Raw genomic sequence first — 17,876 nt, forward strand, 5'->3', positions numbered from 1 at the left:
TGTTCATTACCAGATTTAAAACTTGTGGGCAACAATAACTTTTTGCATAGTTAACATTAAACTAGATGGCTAAGTTTGAAGTCAGAATGAAAAGCAATTATATACAGCACATAAAGATTACATTTCAAACAAAACTATTTTTAATTATGTGCACCGTTGCAGAAAAATATAATTTGGCACATTTACACAGATATTTAAAATTGAATTTCAGACCACAAAGAAGGTCTCTCCAGAGTTAGACATGTCTAAAGTTATAGCCTAAAAGAAAAAAAATGTTGGAGAGAGTTTACAAAGCAATAACTTTCAGTTACAGCATTCTGAGACAACATGGTAAAATGAGGTACTATAGATGAAGGCTGTCTCAGACTTCTCGCAAAATTATACCTAAAGTCACCAGAAACAGGTATAAGTCATCTAGCCTGGTCTTCTCCAGAAGAAAAGTCACTGGATTTCACCCAGTTTCATCCAGAGATTTGATCTCCATAATTTCTGAATTTCAGATTGATGAAATTAAGTGTTCGTTACACTTTCAATAGATGCACATGCTATTATTCTCAGCAAACTATTCCTTTAACAACATTTCTACTCAAAAAATACATACAAAGGCCACCAAGAAACTTCTGTAACAAAAAGTGCCTTAAACTAACAGGGCCTGAAACAGCTGGGGATAAAATATGTTTTCATCTGCAACAATAGGTACAAAGCACACACCACAGTTTGCTCAAGTTTTACTTTCAAATACATAAACATTAAATAATATTTCATCAGCAGTAATGATACTACAATCATGTCTGCAGCATCCCTCATGGTCAGAATCACAACTATGCTCAACTGTTAGAAGTAACTGCATTTTTTACTGGTTTATTGATTTGCCCTGCATACAAAATTCAGGTAACTAACATGGTATTTGAAAGTTCTTTGATGAATAAGCAGCTACTTTCTGGTGTTTCTGGTACAGAATATGAAGAATCATAAATTTCAAATCATCCTTTCTCTGCTGTGCTGTCAATCATTTATAAATGCTTTCATGGATACTATAAAAATAGCATTAAGGCACCCTAATGAAGAAACTAACCCACTGTCAGGAAGAAACACATTGCCCCAATAAGAGAATGGATGCAGTTGTGTGAAGCAGAGATCTATGGTGCAAATCTCCTGTAATCTGTCTGATAGCTCCAGGAGTTAAATTTATCCTCAAAGGTTGAGTAAAAGTCTGTAGAAACAAGTGGAAACTGTAACAATGAGGTTTTAAATGGAAGCCTGAGTGTTTAAAATATAATCTATGTGTCATTTGACAGAAGCAATATAATGTTTTGTGGCATTTGCAAACAGCATTGGCATTTTCAACAAATGCTGAAGAAAAGCATATGGCAGTACAATCATATGTAAACTCAAACCAGTAACTTCTCTAATTCCAAATTCTACACAGTCCCATTTTTTTCTTGGTTCCTAAACTATATCTTTCAGAAGATAAATGTAATTAAAGTTGTATTTTCCATGTACATTTTCTACTAATGAGGGAAGATGAAAAAGCCAGCATATTAACCAGAAACAGGAAAGGGTTTCGTAATGCCTCTTATCATATGATTCATATTAACACAGGAAGATTTCACAAGACTTGGATAAGTGTTTAAGAAGGGTAAGATAAAATTTGTGTGCAAAGTAAGCACGGTTATTTAAAAAATTACTTTTTCCCAGTACAGTATTAACTATGTTTAAAGCTTAACTTTACATACAAGCCTCGGGGAAAAAGCTCTTTAATGGCATTTTTTGGGAAACTGTTGAGAGTTCTGGGAAACAGTGAAATCTGTGAATGGAAACCACAACAGTTGTCATTTAACACTGCATATGGCAGCAGAAATGGATTTAAAAGCATCACTATGGGCCATGGCACCACCTGTCTATAATCTGTGTATCCGTGCTCTGTGGAAGCCACTAGAGTTTGAGTTCCTGGTGATATATGGTGCTAATGAAATATCTCAGTGTGGTGTTTGCATATGCTGTAGTTTAGCAAACTTCTAACAAAGACTCACACCCTTAAGGCTAATAAGAGGATTTCAGAAGCTGTGGAACAAAAGTGGTTATCTTGCAAGTAATTTCAATATTAATTTCTGTGATGATCATAAATGACAAAACAAGGAAGGAAAGGTTGCATTCCACTTCCTTTGTAAAAGAAACTCATTCTTCTCAAGTTAATGTGTAAAAAAGAAGATGGTTAGCAGAACCTTGTTGGAATTTGAAAATGTTCATACAGTCATTGAAAAATGTCACATTTACCTTCAGAACAACCATAGACAGAGATTATTGTACCACTGAGCTTTTGTATCGGATATACCACTTGCAGTTTGCTAATTGCTATGTGCAAATCATAACCTTCAGGAACAAAACTATTTGGAGAGACCATGGGTTATGTGGAACCAGATCAAAACCAGCATCATTTTAAAAGTGTCTGAGGGAAAAGTGAAAGTAGTTCAGTTTTACAGTAATTGTCACTAAAAAATGGGAGGTAATTTTTTTCAGAAAATTAACAGTATCTACCATTCATCTTAGCTACAACAGACACAATGTATAGAACAAAATCTATCAGTTGTGAAAACATAATAGCTTCCAGTGCAAGCATAAAAGAATAAAATGTGATAATTTTAACCAATAAAAAGAAAATATTATAAGGATGACTATGGAATTTAATGACTGTAGGCAATTCTCTTGCCCTAGTCTGCATGAAAACACTCTGAACAGCAGTCCAGATTGCTGCTGTGTTTAAAGATCCCTTCTACTGCCAGCAATCAGTTGCAGTAAAATAAACCATATAGTCAAATAACTTTTTCCCCTAGTAAAACACATATTTAGAGAATTTCACTCGAATCTTTAAGTGTAATATAGGTCCATTTTGTATCTCCCCCATATTTGGAAGCCTACTGCCTGATTCAGAGAGCTGCTGTTTGTAAGGAGTAAGACATCTAATTTTTGCTGTCTGTGCATTAGGTGTCTACATATGAGCTTGTTGTCAGAGTCAGTTACCTAATCTAGGCATCTGGTGTCATTGCAGTGACAACAGGTGTTCCTTCCCCCTGCCCCCTAGCTCCAGACAGACACAGGTGCCCTACCAATTTTGTGTAGATTAACTGCCAGGTTAGCTGGCAGACTGGATTTACTAGAGCTCCACGGATTACAGTCAAATTTTAGATACTGGCTCACATGGTGACACTCAAATTCAAGAGTCCTAATTCTGAGCTGAAACCTGTGCTCTGTAGGATACAGTATAAGGTTCACCATTTGTAAACATGTTTTAATAAGGAGCTGATGTAGCCTGTAAGTATCCTCTAGCTGGACACAATTTAAACTTCATATTCAGTAGAACAGTTAATGTCAGTTAATTCCATCCCTATAGCATTATTAAACCTGTAGTAAAAATAAGGATTCCCTTGATAATTTGATGTATATTTTATATTGTAATTTATAGAGAATTGACTTTTTAAAAATATTGTGAACTGCTAGCATATTAAAAATAGTACATCAAATCAAAATAATTTCTGTGTAACATTTATTTGAAAAGGAGATAAACTGCATATTCACTTTTAATAGAAACTAGCTCCTTTGCAGAATCAAAAGAGAAATCAACCATTCTTGTTTCTGAAAAGCTCAGCTGAACCAACAACAGTGACTTATGCCATATGAATACTCACTTTGTTACCTTTGTGTGATTATATGTAAATATTAGCTACAAAAGCTAAGTTCTCCCAACGAGTCCAACTGTCCATCTCAATTGCCTCTGCAGTTTAAAGTCAATATGTGTTACTACTCCCTATCAAATATGAAGTGCTTTGTGGGATGGTGTTGGCAACAAGAGATGAAATCAGCTTTGCCAGGTTTACAGATACTTTCACTCCCTTTGCTATGTATGTAACATGCTGCGAAGACTGTTAAATGAGAGCTTATTTACCATCTAATGATGGAAAGCTATATTCTCTCTCTCTCCTTTTTCTCTTCTATATAAGGATATTTCCAATAAGCACTCAAGAGTGTCTCCAGTTTCTCATTGTTGTTCTGTGTCAGAGCCACAACCATAAGCTTTCAGAGAAAGGTGCCTTCATAACATACACATTTTTTTTGTCCCTGAATCATATACTTGGTATCTCCCTAATCATATACTTGTTTAATCAGGGGACCAATTTACTGTCATCATTTTATGTTTAGGTATAGTCCAGAATATGTAGTACACTGTTACAATCAGTATAAGAAAATGGAAACAAAAGAAAAATATGACTTCTCTTGGGAGAAGAGGCACTGAGTGACGGGAATACAGAAATCACTGAAAAGCATACATTCAAGTCCCTTGGAAACTTGGCCCATTTATTTTCATGTACAGTACAATAATTATTTAAAGCCTTTTTTTTTTTTTTTTGCCTGTGTATTCACTGTGGAATGTAGTATAAAACCAAGCTTCTGTATTGCAGTTCTTGAATTAATTTTGTCTTGTTTAAATAACTAATTGTGTGAACATTATCTGAACTCTTGATCAAATGCATTATCTGTTTGAAAATAATCCACTCATTCTCTTCCGTGTCTCTTCCCATCTAGCTCTTTTTTTCATTATTATTTAATTGAATTTCCCTTTTTCAGTTTTAACAGCACCTCACAGGAAACTAGAATAACAGTATTTGAATTGCATCAGTGGTCATGTTATGCTAGGTTCATTAAATGTGCCTCTAAGTGATTTTAATATAATGTAGACACAAGGTTGGCACAACATTTCTAAGGACATGGGGCAAGGAAGGCTACGAAAGTCCTATTTCATTTTGATTTCATTGTGTATGTTTTTACTCCTTACTATCAATGTAAGTTTCACTTTAAAACTCCAAATAACAAGGCCATGCTCTAACGACCTGGTCCCATGCCCGGTGAAGTGAACTTCAGTTTAATTGGATCATGAATGGGAGGGATTAGAGGAGTGTGATGCATCTCAGTTGGCCTGACTGACCAAAAGGGCTGCTTTCTAGTTAATAAACACTAGTGCAAATAACAGATTATGCAACACAGTGTAACTAAGTCATTTGAACCCAAGTATTCTGCACATTATGAAATGGAAGAATAAAAGAAGGATTTTATTTTTGGACAGATACATGCAGTTACTTCAGAGAAGAAAGGGATGATTCAAAATATCTTGTTCCTAGTTTATAAAAAGGAAGTACTGGTATCTTAATTGCAGATCACATTTTTAAGAAGTTGTTTTAAGAAAAAAAAATATTTTAGGAGTCTTTATTTTACATTATAACATATCCTGAATCACAGGTATTCCACTTTTCCAGAATTACTTGGTAGTTCTTTAAGTTTATTTGTGGCTGTTTTCAGCTTCTGTCCTAAGCCTGAGTAAAATAACACCAATAAACAGACATAACCCAAAATAGCATTTATTCAATTATATTGCTTCTCTGACTGATTTTTAACAGAGTGAGACGCACACATCAGGTGGAGATTCAGAACACGATGGTAATGGTAAAGTCACTAGCAGACACCATCACTGATATTTTCTGGCCTCAGAATTCTCTCTCTGGGGAGCAAAATTCATCTCCATACATGTGCACAATTGTGTGTGCAAGACAATTGTGTGATGCTATTCACCATTTCCAACACAAGAGAACAGTCTGCAAACTACCATACAGGAAAAAAATATCTTGTTCAAGTTCACAATAGTTATGTGAGACCACAGTTCACCATGATACAGTGCAATTAAAAGCAAAGAAATAAACCTAAATGTCAATGTCATCCATAATTCTTCCTCCACCAGGGTTAACATTTATATAATATAATGTGCATATAAGTATGGTGTGTTTTACTTGATTTTATGGTAAAATGGGAATTCAGGCTATAGTTTATAGTATCTGACATATTTGTTGGTTCACTCATTTTTCATGTCCAGTACGAAATTTGGAAATCTATCACTAGCTCTTGGATTTTGGCTTGCTCAAAAGGGAATAGGAGAAAGGAATCAATCAGTAAACAGAAGGTTGTATTAATTGTACAACCACTTTCAACAATCTTCACTGAGCAACTTACTCAGAATGTAATTTATCTTTTTTTATTTTCCTTTTTTTTTTTTTTTTCTGACAGTTTAAGGAGAGTGACAGGGAACACATGGGACAGAGTATTAGAGAAATTGAACCTCAAAATGGGAGAAAGTGTTTTATGTTACCTCCTGGTTAGCAGCAGCTAGTTCTTCTTCCAGTGCAGAGACTCTTTCTAAAGAAACCCTCAGTCGTTCCCTTACCTAGAAGAAAAATCAAAATATGTACAGTAACGTAATTTCTATCAGTCTTTAAAGATTACATAATCTGCCATATGCACTGCTGTATGCCCTCCATTTGCAGGCATGTGTGTTGCATCCTTTCATGAGACATGCTGTGGTATTAAACATTTAAACCTAACTGTAGGAAGATTAAACCCACAACAATAGGTGTCAAGCTTTAGATGCCATACTGCTGTTCCACAGTTTACCTACAATGTTATGGAATACACAGCAAATGCAAATATTCTAAGACCACATTAGGCATTGAAATAAAACATTGTTCACAGGCATCTTTTACAAAGAATAAGAAAAAAAAACATTTACAGATGTTTTAAGTCCACTCTGTGGAAGATGACTAATCTGTTCATATTAATTTAATGCAACAAATTCTCTGAAAAAATAACTTGCAGCATTGGCTTCAGGCACATATACTAAAGATTTTTTATATCATCATGCAGTTTGTTTGGGTTTTGCAAAAACTCATAAACAAGATATACTCTCATAAGCAGAAAAGACTGTTGTGTTTGTACCAGTTTCAGAGTTGGTCGATTCTGTTCACAGGATATCTATGTTCTACATTATTATTATTATTATTATTATTATTATTATTATTATTATTATTATTATTACATGTTAGTTATTGATATTAAAGAACAATTTAATACCTCTGAAGACATGTTTACTGTTGTTTGAGTGCTCTGGCTCATCATCAGCTCAGGTAGCAATAGGCAACGTAAGCTGGCAATTTAGCCACCAGTCAGTCTCCCGATATGACCAAAGGGAAGTCTGACCTAAAGTGATCTTCAGTGCTGCGTGTAGGTGACTCTGTCTCTCCTGATTATGCAGGGACTCTATGGCAGCTCCTCTCCTAATCTACACATTAGGCACCTCACATTAAATGACTTTACAACCTGGCTGATCAGTCAAAGCTCAGGATTCATTTCTATACACATTACAGCTACACTGTGGCAATGCTGTTCCAGCTGATGATCCAAGGAAATTTTAGGCTGTTACCAATGTTTGTAGGGAAAGTCAGCATATTCTATTAGACCAACAAATGTAGCTGGAAAACAAAGCAAAACAAAAATCAGCCTTTCATGTACGATGGAACATTGTACATTTTCATGTATGTACAATTGTTTTCACATGGTTGACAAATACAGGAGAACCCTAGAAATGTTGTGTATATCCTAATGCTTTCATACTTTTTCCAGTGATACCTCTCAGTCTAATAAATATTACCTTTCCTTACATACTTTGTTTTCCATTACCACTGATATAAGTGAAATTTTGCAAATAGACTCACTACATCCAAAGAATGGCTTAGATTTTCACCGATGAAAATTACTTAGCAAAACTATAACATAGCATGTTGACTATACTTTAAAACTAACCAAATGTAAAGATCAGATAGATACATATTCAGGAAATTAACACTAAGAAAAAACCCCAACTATTCAGCCTTTCTAACAAACACAAATATGCAGTACTTTGAGTTTTTTCATTCTCTTTACATACTTCGGCTTTATTAAAAGAAACAAATATTGAAAATGTATTTTATATATTCACATAAATTATTTGAAGGCTCTCAGGTAACTATAGTTTTACTATACACTAAACAATATTGCTAACTTAACAGAACAGAAATCACAAGTGATGGGTGCTCAAAGTAGTAAAAGAAAAATGAGTTGAAGAGCATTAAGGTATAAGAAATATTAAGGTATTGTCAAGAATAGAAAGAATCCTCATTTCTTTAATCCAATTTCTGATTTATTAATTTCCACCTATTTCTTTAGCACTATAAGACTAAAAAAATCAAGTGTTAACGTTCCCAGAGATCCATGTTGTAGTTTAAATGGAGATCTATAGGGTGTGACTGCACAAGCAATAGCTGAGCTGCAGTAACTGGCTGTGCCTGTTCCTCATCTGATGTAAATGAAGTTTAAGATATACTGAAGTGGCAGGGATGGAGCCATCTCTGAGTGCCACTGATAAGAGTGAAAATTGCTGCAAATTTTCATGACTGTTTCAACTGTTTCCATACACCTGGACAACAGAATGCAGTGAAAACATGCAATAAACCCAAAATGTTTTTGCTATTTATTAAATTTTTGTACTATTTTTCATCAAAGATATATGTAAAAATCTTTAATCATGAAGCTTGCTTTCCAAAATGAGCTACATAATTCCTGGGAAACATCTTCATAAAGCTTCCAATTTATGATAGTATGTAAGCTCATAACAGTAATTATATATATATATAATTTTAGTATGAAATTATATTACTTTTGCAATATGTAAAATTGATTTGAAATATTATACTTACTAATTCTAATTTATTTATAATTCCCATTTAATTATATTTTTCATAAAAATACTTCACCTCAAATTCATAATATATCAGTTATTCTGCCTGTGGTTGAAAATCTTTAATTGTTTAAATAACTGAAAAAATATTTCCTACTTCATTTGCTTTTCCTTTTTCCTATTTTTTTATATCATATTCTGCTTGAAAAACAGTATCATTTCTCCAGTTCTTCTATCAGCTTCCAAGGGCTGCTCCATGACCTGTTTCTCTGTCCAGAAGGACAAAAAGTCCAAGGCACCATGAGTCCATTACCTGGTACTCACATCTTTCCTCTGTCTCTACTGCTACCATGCTCTGCACCTTCCCAGAGGTTCCCCCAATTCCCCTGTGGATCTCAAAACTCCCTTTTTGTATCCTGCATCTCTTCCCACCACCATTTCTGCCTTTCACTAGCTCTCCACCATTAAACTTCATGTCCTACCAGCGAGCGGTGTGGTCCCATCTTCAAAAGGCCTGATTTCAATCTCTCTAACCACAGTGGGAGTTGGCAAATAACAATTTCTGAATGGAAATCTCAGCTTAGATGTAAAAAATACATGGAAAAATGACAGTCATCTTTCTGGCTTCAGTCCTCTTGGCTATAAGTACTACTGGGGGATAAGATGACTGAGAGAAAATTCACAAGACAGCAGTTGTAAATAGATGACATGACATGAAATGAAATGAAATGAAATGAAATGAAATGAAATGAAATGAAATGAAATGGAGTTGGCAATTGTACTTTAATTTTCATAAGTTTCCTGAAATTTCCATGTCTTCAAGACTTAGTGTTTTATAAATGAGAATACACATTTAAAAAATATGTTGTAGGGCGTCTAACACTGGCATTCACTTTGAATCATGTTAGAATTTGCAAACCAACCAGGCCACATTGCTGAGAAGGTCATAGCTGCACAAGGAGCTGGAATTAGAAAAATTATCCTTCACCTTTATATGCTGTGGCACTGTAGAACTGAATCCCAGTGGGTTTCATACAGACATTTTAAACCCTGAAAACAACAGTCCCAGGAAATATTAGGCATTTGTTTCAAAGAAAATTTAAGAGACACACTTTTTACGTGGCACTTCAGAAAAAATAAGTAGAGAATTGATGTCTTTTTTCTGAATGTCAAGCTGTTATATTCAAATTCAACTTTTTTTCATTCTTGCCCTGTTGTTACTCAGAACATGAAACAGTGCCAGTGTGAACACTGAGCAACAGTTGGAAATTGTTTCCTTTGTCTTGCCTTGCCATGACTTGCTTTGCCTTCCCTCCCCTCCCTTGTATGTAGTAAGTTAATGTGCTGCCTTTTCTATAATCACCTATCAAAAATTGCGGTCTAATGCCCTCTATTTGTTCAACTTGCCTTGGCACAAAACTCTTTTTGCTGTCATCTGACCAGTGAACAAGGAGTTCAGATTCACATTTGCCATGGTGACACTGGAAATGTTGCAACTAATTCTTCATGTTCAACCACATGCCTAGCAGCTGTTAAAGTTGAGGGAAATGTGTGATCCTATCAGCGAAAAAGAGAAAAAAGTGGTACAGCAGTTGTCTGATCTGAAGGAGAAACCAATTCTGGTTTACAGCCCAGACACTGTAACTTTATTTCTTAATTTAAATTTATTTCTCAGTCTTCAATTGATTTCAAAATAAACTTGAGGGAGAATATAAAAGAATGTAAAAGCTGAATAAAGATTTCAGGTTGGGTCATTCACATTCCAGGAAAGAATACAAGCTAAAATTGCCATACTAACATATGCAGCATACATATAATTTGAAAAATATTTTACTCTGAGCAATATTTACCAGTTAGCAATTTTATTCATGTTTTCCTGAACTTTGTAAGTTCATTTGAATAACCTTTGAATCTAAATACAGGGCAACAGCCAAAGCCTCTGAAAATCCATATACAAAGATATTGCAAAGAATTTTGTATTGGATTCTCTCTTCAAATTTATGTTACAGCAAAAAGCCAAAGAGATACATCCTAATTTAAGAGAGGTGCAGGAAAGGATGTTGTTCTTGGTCACTATCCTGATAGAGACAAAGGAGCAGGAACAAATGCAAAAGATTAATAATTCTGATTTTTCATATGATGAATGCAGATTAATTATTAGAATATTACATTGTCTTCTCCTTTTTAGAAGTCAAATACAGTAAGTGAGTAAATATAGTTCACAGAATTAAGCATTGTCTTAGATTGTTTATCCCTTCAGATATAACATACTACTTAAATTTCATACGGTCCTTCAATGTATTTCTGTTTTATTGGCACTAGATAAAGCTTTACTAAACAAGGTTTCACAAAGTAAGTCTAACCAGGTGTCTCCTGATCAGAAGATGCTATAGTATGCATTTTTAAAGGACAGATTCCCATGACAGTGCCACAGACACTGAAGGAAAGAGTTGCTCACTCCATGTTAGAGGGGGTATCCAGCATGTGCCCAGATGACCGGGTATTCCTCTGGCTTTTAAATGCAACCACATTATCTTGAAATGTAACATAGTCAATGTCATGTTAGCACTGCTGTCGGTGCAAAACATCACTCATCTTTCTCCGTCTCCTAGCAACCACTTCCCACTTTTTTCCTTGCTGTCAAATTCTTTCTTCTTTCTCTCCAGATCTGCAGCCCACAAAGAGCTTTTAAAAAACACTTGCACATGCTAGAATTGAATAACCTTTTTCATGAACAGTCTATTGAATAAAAGCTCTCCTAGCTACCTGCTAATGAATAAAAAGGTAGTGATAATGTTGACATGAATAGGTTGTTTTTATCTACGAGAATATTAGGTATACTTTTCTGCTGTGAATTAATCTTATGAGAACCAATGTTTTTTGACTCTTAGCTAGGACAATAAAGCCTTGTAGTTGCTTTCCTCTCTCAAGATCAACTGCACATTTTTCTTAAATCGATTAGAAAAAGGATTTGGAAAAGAAATTGCTTGAAACAGTTTCTTCTTTCCAAATGTACAATTTAAATGTTGAACCACAAGTTTAAATCAAAATATGAAAAAAGGCTGCAGGAAAAGAATTGTGTTCAGACAGATATTACAAGTCACTTATAGGTATATAATGATATAAATGAAATAATAACTTTTCTAGTTTTTACTCTTCCTGAATTGCATATAAGTAATTTGTTCTCCCTGACCTACTCTGTACTCATCTATTCTAGACATTAAGTTAATTTGAGCTTCTCTGTTCTGTTCAACTCTAATGATGTCGAATAAACCTCATCTTCACTTGCTGTATTATAAACTATGCCGTGTATATTCATATATAATACTCCAAAATATTTCATAGTACTGTCTTACATTATTTCTACAGCTTTTAATTGCATGAAATAACACAAAGAAAGATACCAGCTACTTAGTAGCAGTAAGAGAAGTCTGTGAAATCTGAAGCATTAGGAAGGTCAGGGCTGATTAACTGAATTTTCCATACAAACTATCATCCCTATGAATATAGCTGCAAATCTCAAGTGAATTCTGCAATAACAAAGGCTATTAGAAATATCAAGTCAAATTTTCACCTCAGTCCAAGTTGTAACCAGTCTTAACCTCCAGGGTTTAAAATTTGTCCATTTTTTTAACAGTGCTCATTATTTGTAGGATATAACCTAACCATACACTTAGAAAAAAACAACTTAACTTTGAACATGAAGAACATCTAGAAATGATAGCAGAACTGCTGATGTCCTGTGTTTTCAGATTTCTAAAAAAATTACCATAATTAGATATATGAATATGTTTGAAAATATGTATAGCTTCTGTCAAATTAAATTTCTAAATAAGAACAATAATACAGTTAGTGCAGTATCAATTTCATTTGCTGTGGCAGAATTCGCTTGCCCAAGGAGACACAATGAGATCTGAGATACACAAAAAACAATAAATCTTTATAAACTAGATTAACTTTTTCATTATCTCCATGTCATAAAGTGAAAATTCTCACAAAATACACTACAACTATGTAAGAGCAGACTACGAAGACTGTTGTTCGGCACGGCTGGGATCTCACATGGATAGCGGGGTAAGAAGTTTTACTACCTTCTACTCACTAGGATGTACCTATTGAGTTCAGCCATACAGAACTAGCTCTCTTGTGTGGGAACCTCATCCCAAGCTTTCCTTGTCCAGAGAGTGAAGGGATGCTGAAGCAGCTGTCAGATACGGAAATAACTGTCACAGAATCACAGAATGTTAGGGATTGGAAGGGACCTTGAAAGACCATCTAGTCTAATCCCCCTGTCGGCAGGAAGACCTAGATGAGGTTACACAGGAATGCGTCCAGGCGGGTTTTGAATGTCTCCAGAGAAGGAGACTCCACAACCCCCCTGGGCAGCCTGTTCCAGTGTTCTGCTACCCTTACTGAGGAAAAGTTTATTCTCAAATTTAAGTGGAACCTCTTGTGTTCCAGTTTGAACTCGTTACCCCTTGTCCTATCATTGTTTGCCACCGAGAAGAGCCTGGTTCCATCCTTGTGACACTCACCCTTTATATATTTGTAAACATTAACGAGGTCACCCCTCAGTCTCCTCCAAGCTGAAGAGCCCCAGCTCCCTCAGCCTTTCCTCATAAGGGAGATGCTCCACTCCCTTCATCATCTTTGTTGCCCTGCGCTGGACTCTCTCCAGCAGTTCCCTCACACTTTCTCTGAATAATGCAATCATGGCCATGATTTCTCTCTGCTGGTCTATCTTTTAGACAAAAGGTAAAGGCAAAGACCAGACTTCTTGTAATATGTATAAAGTCAATAGGTTTTTTGAAATAAGTTAAGTTATCATTCCAGGTTCTCCTTATACTTAAGCAGGCCTCCATGGAAATATGAATCCTGAACTGATATCTTTTCTTTTCCAACTTCCAGTCTGTTTTGTATTTTTCATTGCATTTTGTTCTAGTAATGAGGATGTTTTTGTAGTTCTCATACTGTGTACATAGCAATCCTTGCACAATCAGTCAAGTTTTGTGACAGAGCTTGTTACAACACCTCAAGGTGTTTTAGTGTAGGAAGTGAAGGCATGAAAGAAAATTTGCATTTAGGAAGAACACAAAGACTTTTTACAGGTTTAATCGGCAAATATTTTAATGAAAATATCTTGCTACACATTTTCAAGGAGGTAAGGGTTAAATTATTGGCTTCAATGTCAACATTTTTTGTGAATTAAAAAAATAAGAAAAGTTTCCATTATCCATTTGCAAAGTATCATGATACATTTTCAATGCATTTTTGAAAGTTTTCATTACTTTTTATCCATTAATCTACTTTGGTTTTGGGTGCATTTTCTGATGGGGCAACACTTACTTCCTGTGACAGAAGTATATCGTATACCATGCTTTTTTTTTGCCTCAGTATTTTCTGCAAACTTCTACCCTCAGTTCCCTCTGAGCATAGCAGCAGAGTCTGTGGGAGTGAAGCATAACCCATACTACAGAAGGATAGGACCCTTTTGACTCAGACATACTTAAGTGAAAGGGAGTAGATTGGCTGCATCCAAGTGTGCTGAGAGACTTGATTAACTTGCCATAGTGAGGTCTTTTTCGTCTTTGCAAGGTGTCAGGGGAGATTCCTGATGAGAGGAAAATCCACAAATGACAATATGTCATGTCCACCATCATGAAAGGCAGGAGTTATCCTGGGAAGATCCAGGGAAGTACAAGCTGGCCAGTGTTGGAAAGGTTATGGAGCAAATTTTTCTGGAAGCCATTTCCAGGCATATAAAGGACAAGATGGTGATTGAGAAAAGCCACTATGACTTTTTCAAATGCAAATGACATCTGGTCATCCTTGTTGGCTTGTGTGATGAGATGACTGTCTCCATGGGTGAGGGGAGAACAGTGAATGTTTTTTACTTTGTCTTTACCAAGGCCTTCTGCAAGACCTTCCGTTTATCCCTATAGAAAAAAAAGGGTGAGATATGAATTGGATAAGTGGATTATACAGCACATTGAAAACCGGCTGTACTGCAAGGCTCAGAGGTTTGTAATCAGTGGCACAAAGTCCAAGTGGAGTCCCATTGCTACGAATGGAATAACCCCAGGCAACAAGACAGGCTTGGGGAGTGGAAAGCAATTTTGCAGAAAAGACTGAGGGTTGAATAAAGCCAGACATACATAAGATTACGTCAGCAAAAGTTCAGTCAGCAAGTTGAGGGAAACGATTATTCCCCTCAGGACTTCTGAGACTGTATCTGGTTTTGGGCTCCCTTGTACAAGAAAGACACTGACAGCATTCAATGAAGGCTCACCAAGTTGGTCATGGGCTGGAACACATGGCGTATGAGGACAGGCTGTGGAGCTAGGTCAGGTTAAACTTAAGAAAAGAAAGTTCATAGGAGATCTCATTGCTGTCTATAATGAGCTAACCAGAAGATGTGGAGAAAACAGAGCCAGATTCTTCTTGTAGATGGACAGTGACAGCACAAGAGGAAATAGGTACAAGACTGAACAAGGGAAATTCCAGCTAGGTATTATGGGAAAAAAATTACAGTGGAGGCAGTGAAACACCAGCATAGGTTTTCTCCCAGGAGATACTCAGAAGTTGATTAGATAAGACCCTTAGCAACCTGAAACAGTTGGCTCTGCTTTGAGCAGGTTGGGCCAGTTGGCCTCTAGGAACTTTAATGTACATTATTCTATTAACCTCTTAATAACTTTAACTGATTTCCATAGGTGGAGTAATATCTTATTTCTGAAGGGTCTGAAATGAATCTAACATATAATTTTTCTGTTAAAGAAAGTGTAGAGTAGGTGCCTCACATGGTATAAAGTTTTTTTAGCACATTTGGGTGTATGCAGTCTTTTTCATTTCCATTATTTTTGAATAAAAATACCAATAATGCTGACAATGTGTGGTATAATGTGATAGCATTATATCATCAGGTATCTGGGTGATATATAAAATGTCTTTGATCCAATCCTTCTAAAGAGAGATACCATAAGACAAACACATAATTTTATACAGGATTCATAACCAAAAATAACGTGTGCTAGGATTATAACAAATTACTTTAACATCTAAAACTCTTTTCTTTATTGATCTTGGATTATATTATAAAAATATTACTTATTATATCAAAATTTTTAAGAGGTTCAATGCATAGATGAGTAGCGCACAGGAAAAGGTATTTTTTGCTAATCAATTTTAAAATGCGTTTTATAATGGAACAAATCTCTCGTTAATATGATTGCAGATGGCCGATTTTTCTACACTGATAATTATTATTACCACTGGGACAGAGACCCATTATGTACATAATATGTGTATCTGTGCCACTCCAAAAATTTTAAATGAACTGAATACTGATTTTAACAAGTTACATTAAAGAAATATAAAAATAGAATTTTCAGAAGTATAGGTCAAAATATCATATGCAACTTCAATCTAATTCTGTACAATAATTTTAGAAATGAGATATAAAATAAAGTGCATGGTACCTACACACTGAAACATTCACAAAAGAAAATGTGTAAGAAGTACATAACTGCTGAATAATCAGAATCTATTTAAAGATTAGTACTTATTATTTCTGATATTTATCCAATACAGAGTCAAAAAGCATTAAAACAGGAGAGCTCCCTAATATTTTTACAGTTTTATCATTGTTTAAAGTGCTGGATAAAAGATCAAGGCTCAGACCATAAACCCTATAAATCCTCAGAAGGTATTTTTAATAGTTTAGGATTTTGAAAGTCTTAATGACATCCAAAAGCTTACCAGAATAAATTGCTTATGCTTTCATGCTACATAACTGAATAGAACATATAACTGAAGAGGTATAGCTAAACACAAAATAAGCTTGGACTTACTCATAACTTACTCATTTAACTTTGAACCTGATAGTTCATATAGTATGACTCATAACTCACAGTGTTTCACATCTGTATTATCAATGAAAATAAATATTATTATATAACTACAGATACCCTATTTATAAAGTTGGGGTTTTTTAATAATTCCTTAAATATAGCCAACTTTCTGAGCATATTTCTGAGTTTAAAAAAGTTAAATGTATTGCTATGAGACCGATTAACTGCTTCTACACAACACAGCTCAACTGTGTGATCATCAGCTTCAGATGCTGTGCTGCACAGCGTCTGCTCTGCTAACCCATCCGTCTCAACAGGAGAAGCAACTCAGCCACAGAGATGAGCCCAAGCAAATCAGCCAAGACAGACCGCATAAGAAACCAGGTTCTTTGCTTGTGAGCAACCGTTCTCACATGCTCCCTGCATGTGTAGTTTTGAAGCACTTATAATTCAGATACATCACCTTCTGAGCATGTTTCTAGACATAAACTGGATTTCTGAACTCATGTAAAGCAACGCTCAAGGTGATACCCCATAGTTGCAGAAAGTTTCATTCACACAAAAGAGTCTTTCCAGCACAGGACACATGATGAATCCAGTGGAAAGACTCCCTTCATTTGCATGACTAGATGCAGTTATCATCAGTGGTTTTTATCTTGATTATTCAAGCCCTTCATTACTTCTGATAACGAAGGGTCTATTTTAGGTTACCCTACTTGTAGAGGGAACACTGTGATTACATATTAAATGCTAAAAACACCTCTGAAACTCAGGAGGTTTTCCTCCTAAAAAAATTTAAGAGGCAATTCCTTTATGTAGTTGGAAAGATCTTGTTCTGCCTTTTTACCCTGTGTTTTTGAAATCTGAGATACATGCGTTTCCCCAGCAATAACTTAAAAACATGTTGTACAGACAATAATTTCCATGGTGTCATGTTTATTTCATGCTAAATAGGAGAATCATGTCTGGTGGGGGGTGAGATTTACTTATTTTGAATAGTCAGTACTATTGCCTCCAAAAGACAGCTAAAATGACCTGAAGTGCATTACAGCTATTGGTCATACATTCTTATGAATTTCTCTGTACATGTGTAAATGCTGTAAGTACAGGACATATTCCATGAAGTAAATAAAGAACACTGTTGCTCTGCTGCATTGTAAGGCAAAGTTAAGTAAGCTGAAGAGTGTATTTAGTAAGCTTTTTTCCATACTGTACCTTTTCATCCAAAGCCTTGTGGTGCTCAAACAGAGATTTCAGAGCTTTGAGGACCTCAACTTCACTGGAAACTCCTGAGGGAGACTGTGCTTGTCGTTTCACCACTGTCATCCTCAGTGACCTTTCGTGTCTTGAGACAAGGCACTCCAAATGCTCCAGTAACAGCTATTGGATTTGACATAAAAGGTTATCAATTTTTGTGCATCTAAGTGTCACAG

At 35.4% G+C, this 17,876-nt stretch overlaps 1 protein-coding gene across 9 annotated transcripts in view; it reads right to left on the reverse strand.

Moving 5' to 3' along the window:
* PPFIA2 (PTPRF interacting protein alpha 2) overlaps positions 1-17,876 on the reverse strand; it is a 324,118-nt gene that overhangs the window by 97,400 nt on the left and 208,842 nt on the right. For 7 of the 9 annotated variants that reach the window (XR_011735916.1, XR_011735913.1, XM_071799609.1 and 4 more), the window contains 2 exons: positions 17,659-17,823; positions 6,194-6,268 (listed from right to left, as the gene is read on the reverse strand). Coding sequence is in view for 7 of the 9 variants with exons in the window: in XM_071799609.1 (XP_071655710.1) it covers positions 6,194-6,268; positions 17,659-17,823 (240 nt within the window). In the remaining 2 variants the exon portion in view is untranslated. The remainder of the gene's footprint in view (positions 1-6,193; positions 6,269-17,658; positions 17,824-17,876) is intronic. The other 2 variants (XM_071799596.1, XM_071799599.1) reach the window with 1 other exon arrangement.

Source organism: Patagioenas fasciata, chromosome 1, assembly GCF_037038585.1.
Source record: "Patagioenas fasciata isolate bPatFas1 chromosome 1, bPatFas1.hap1, whole genome shotgun sequence".
Lineage (NCBI taxonomy): Eukaryota > Metazoa > Chordata > Aves > Columbiformes > Columbidae > Patagioenas > Patagioenas fasciata.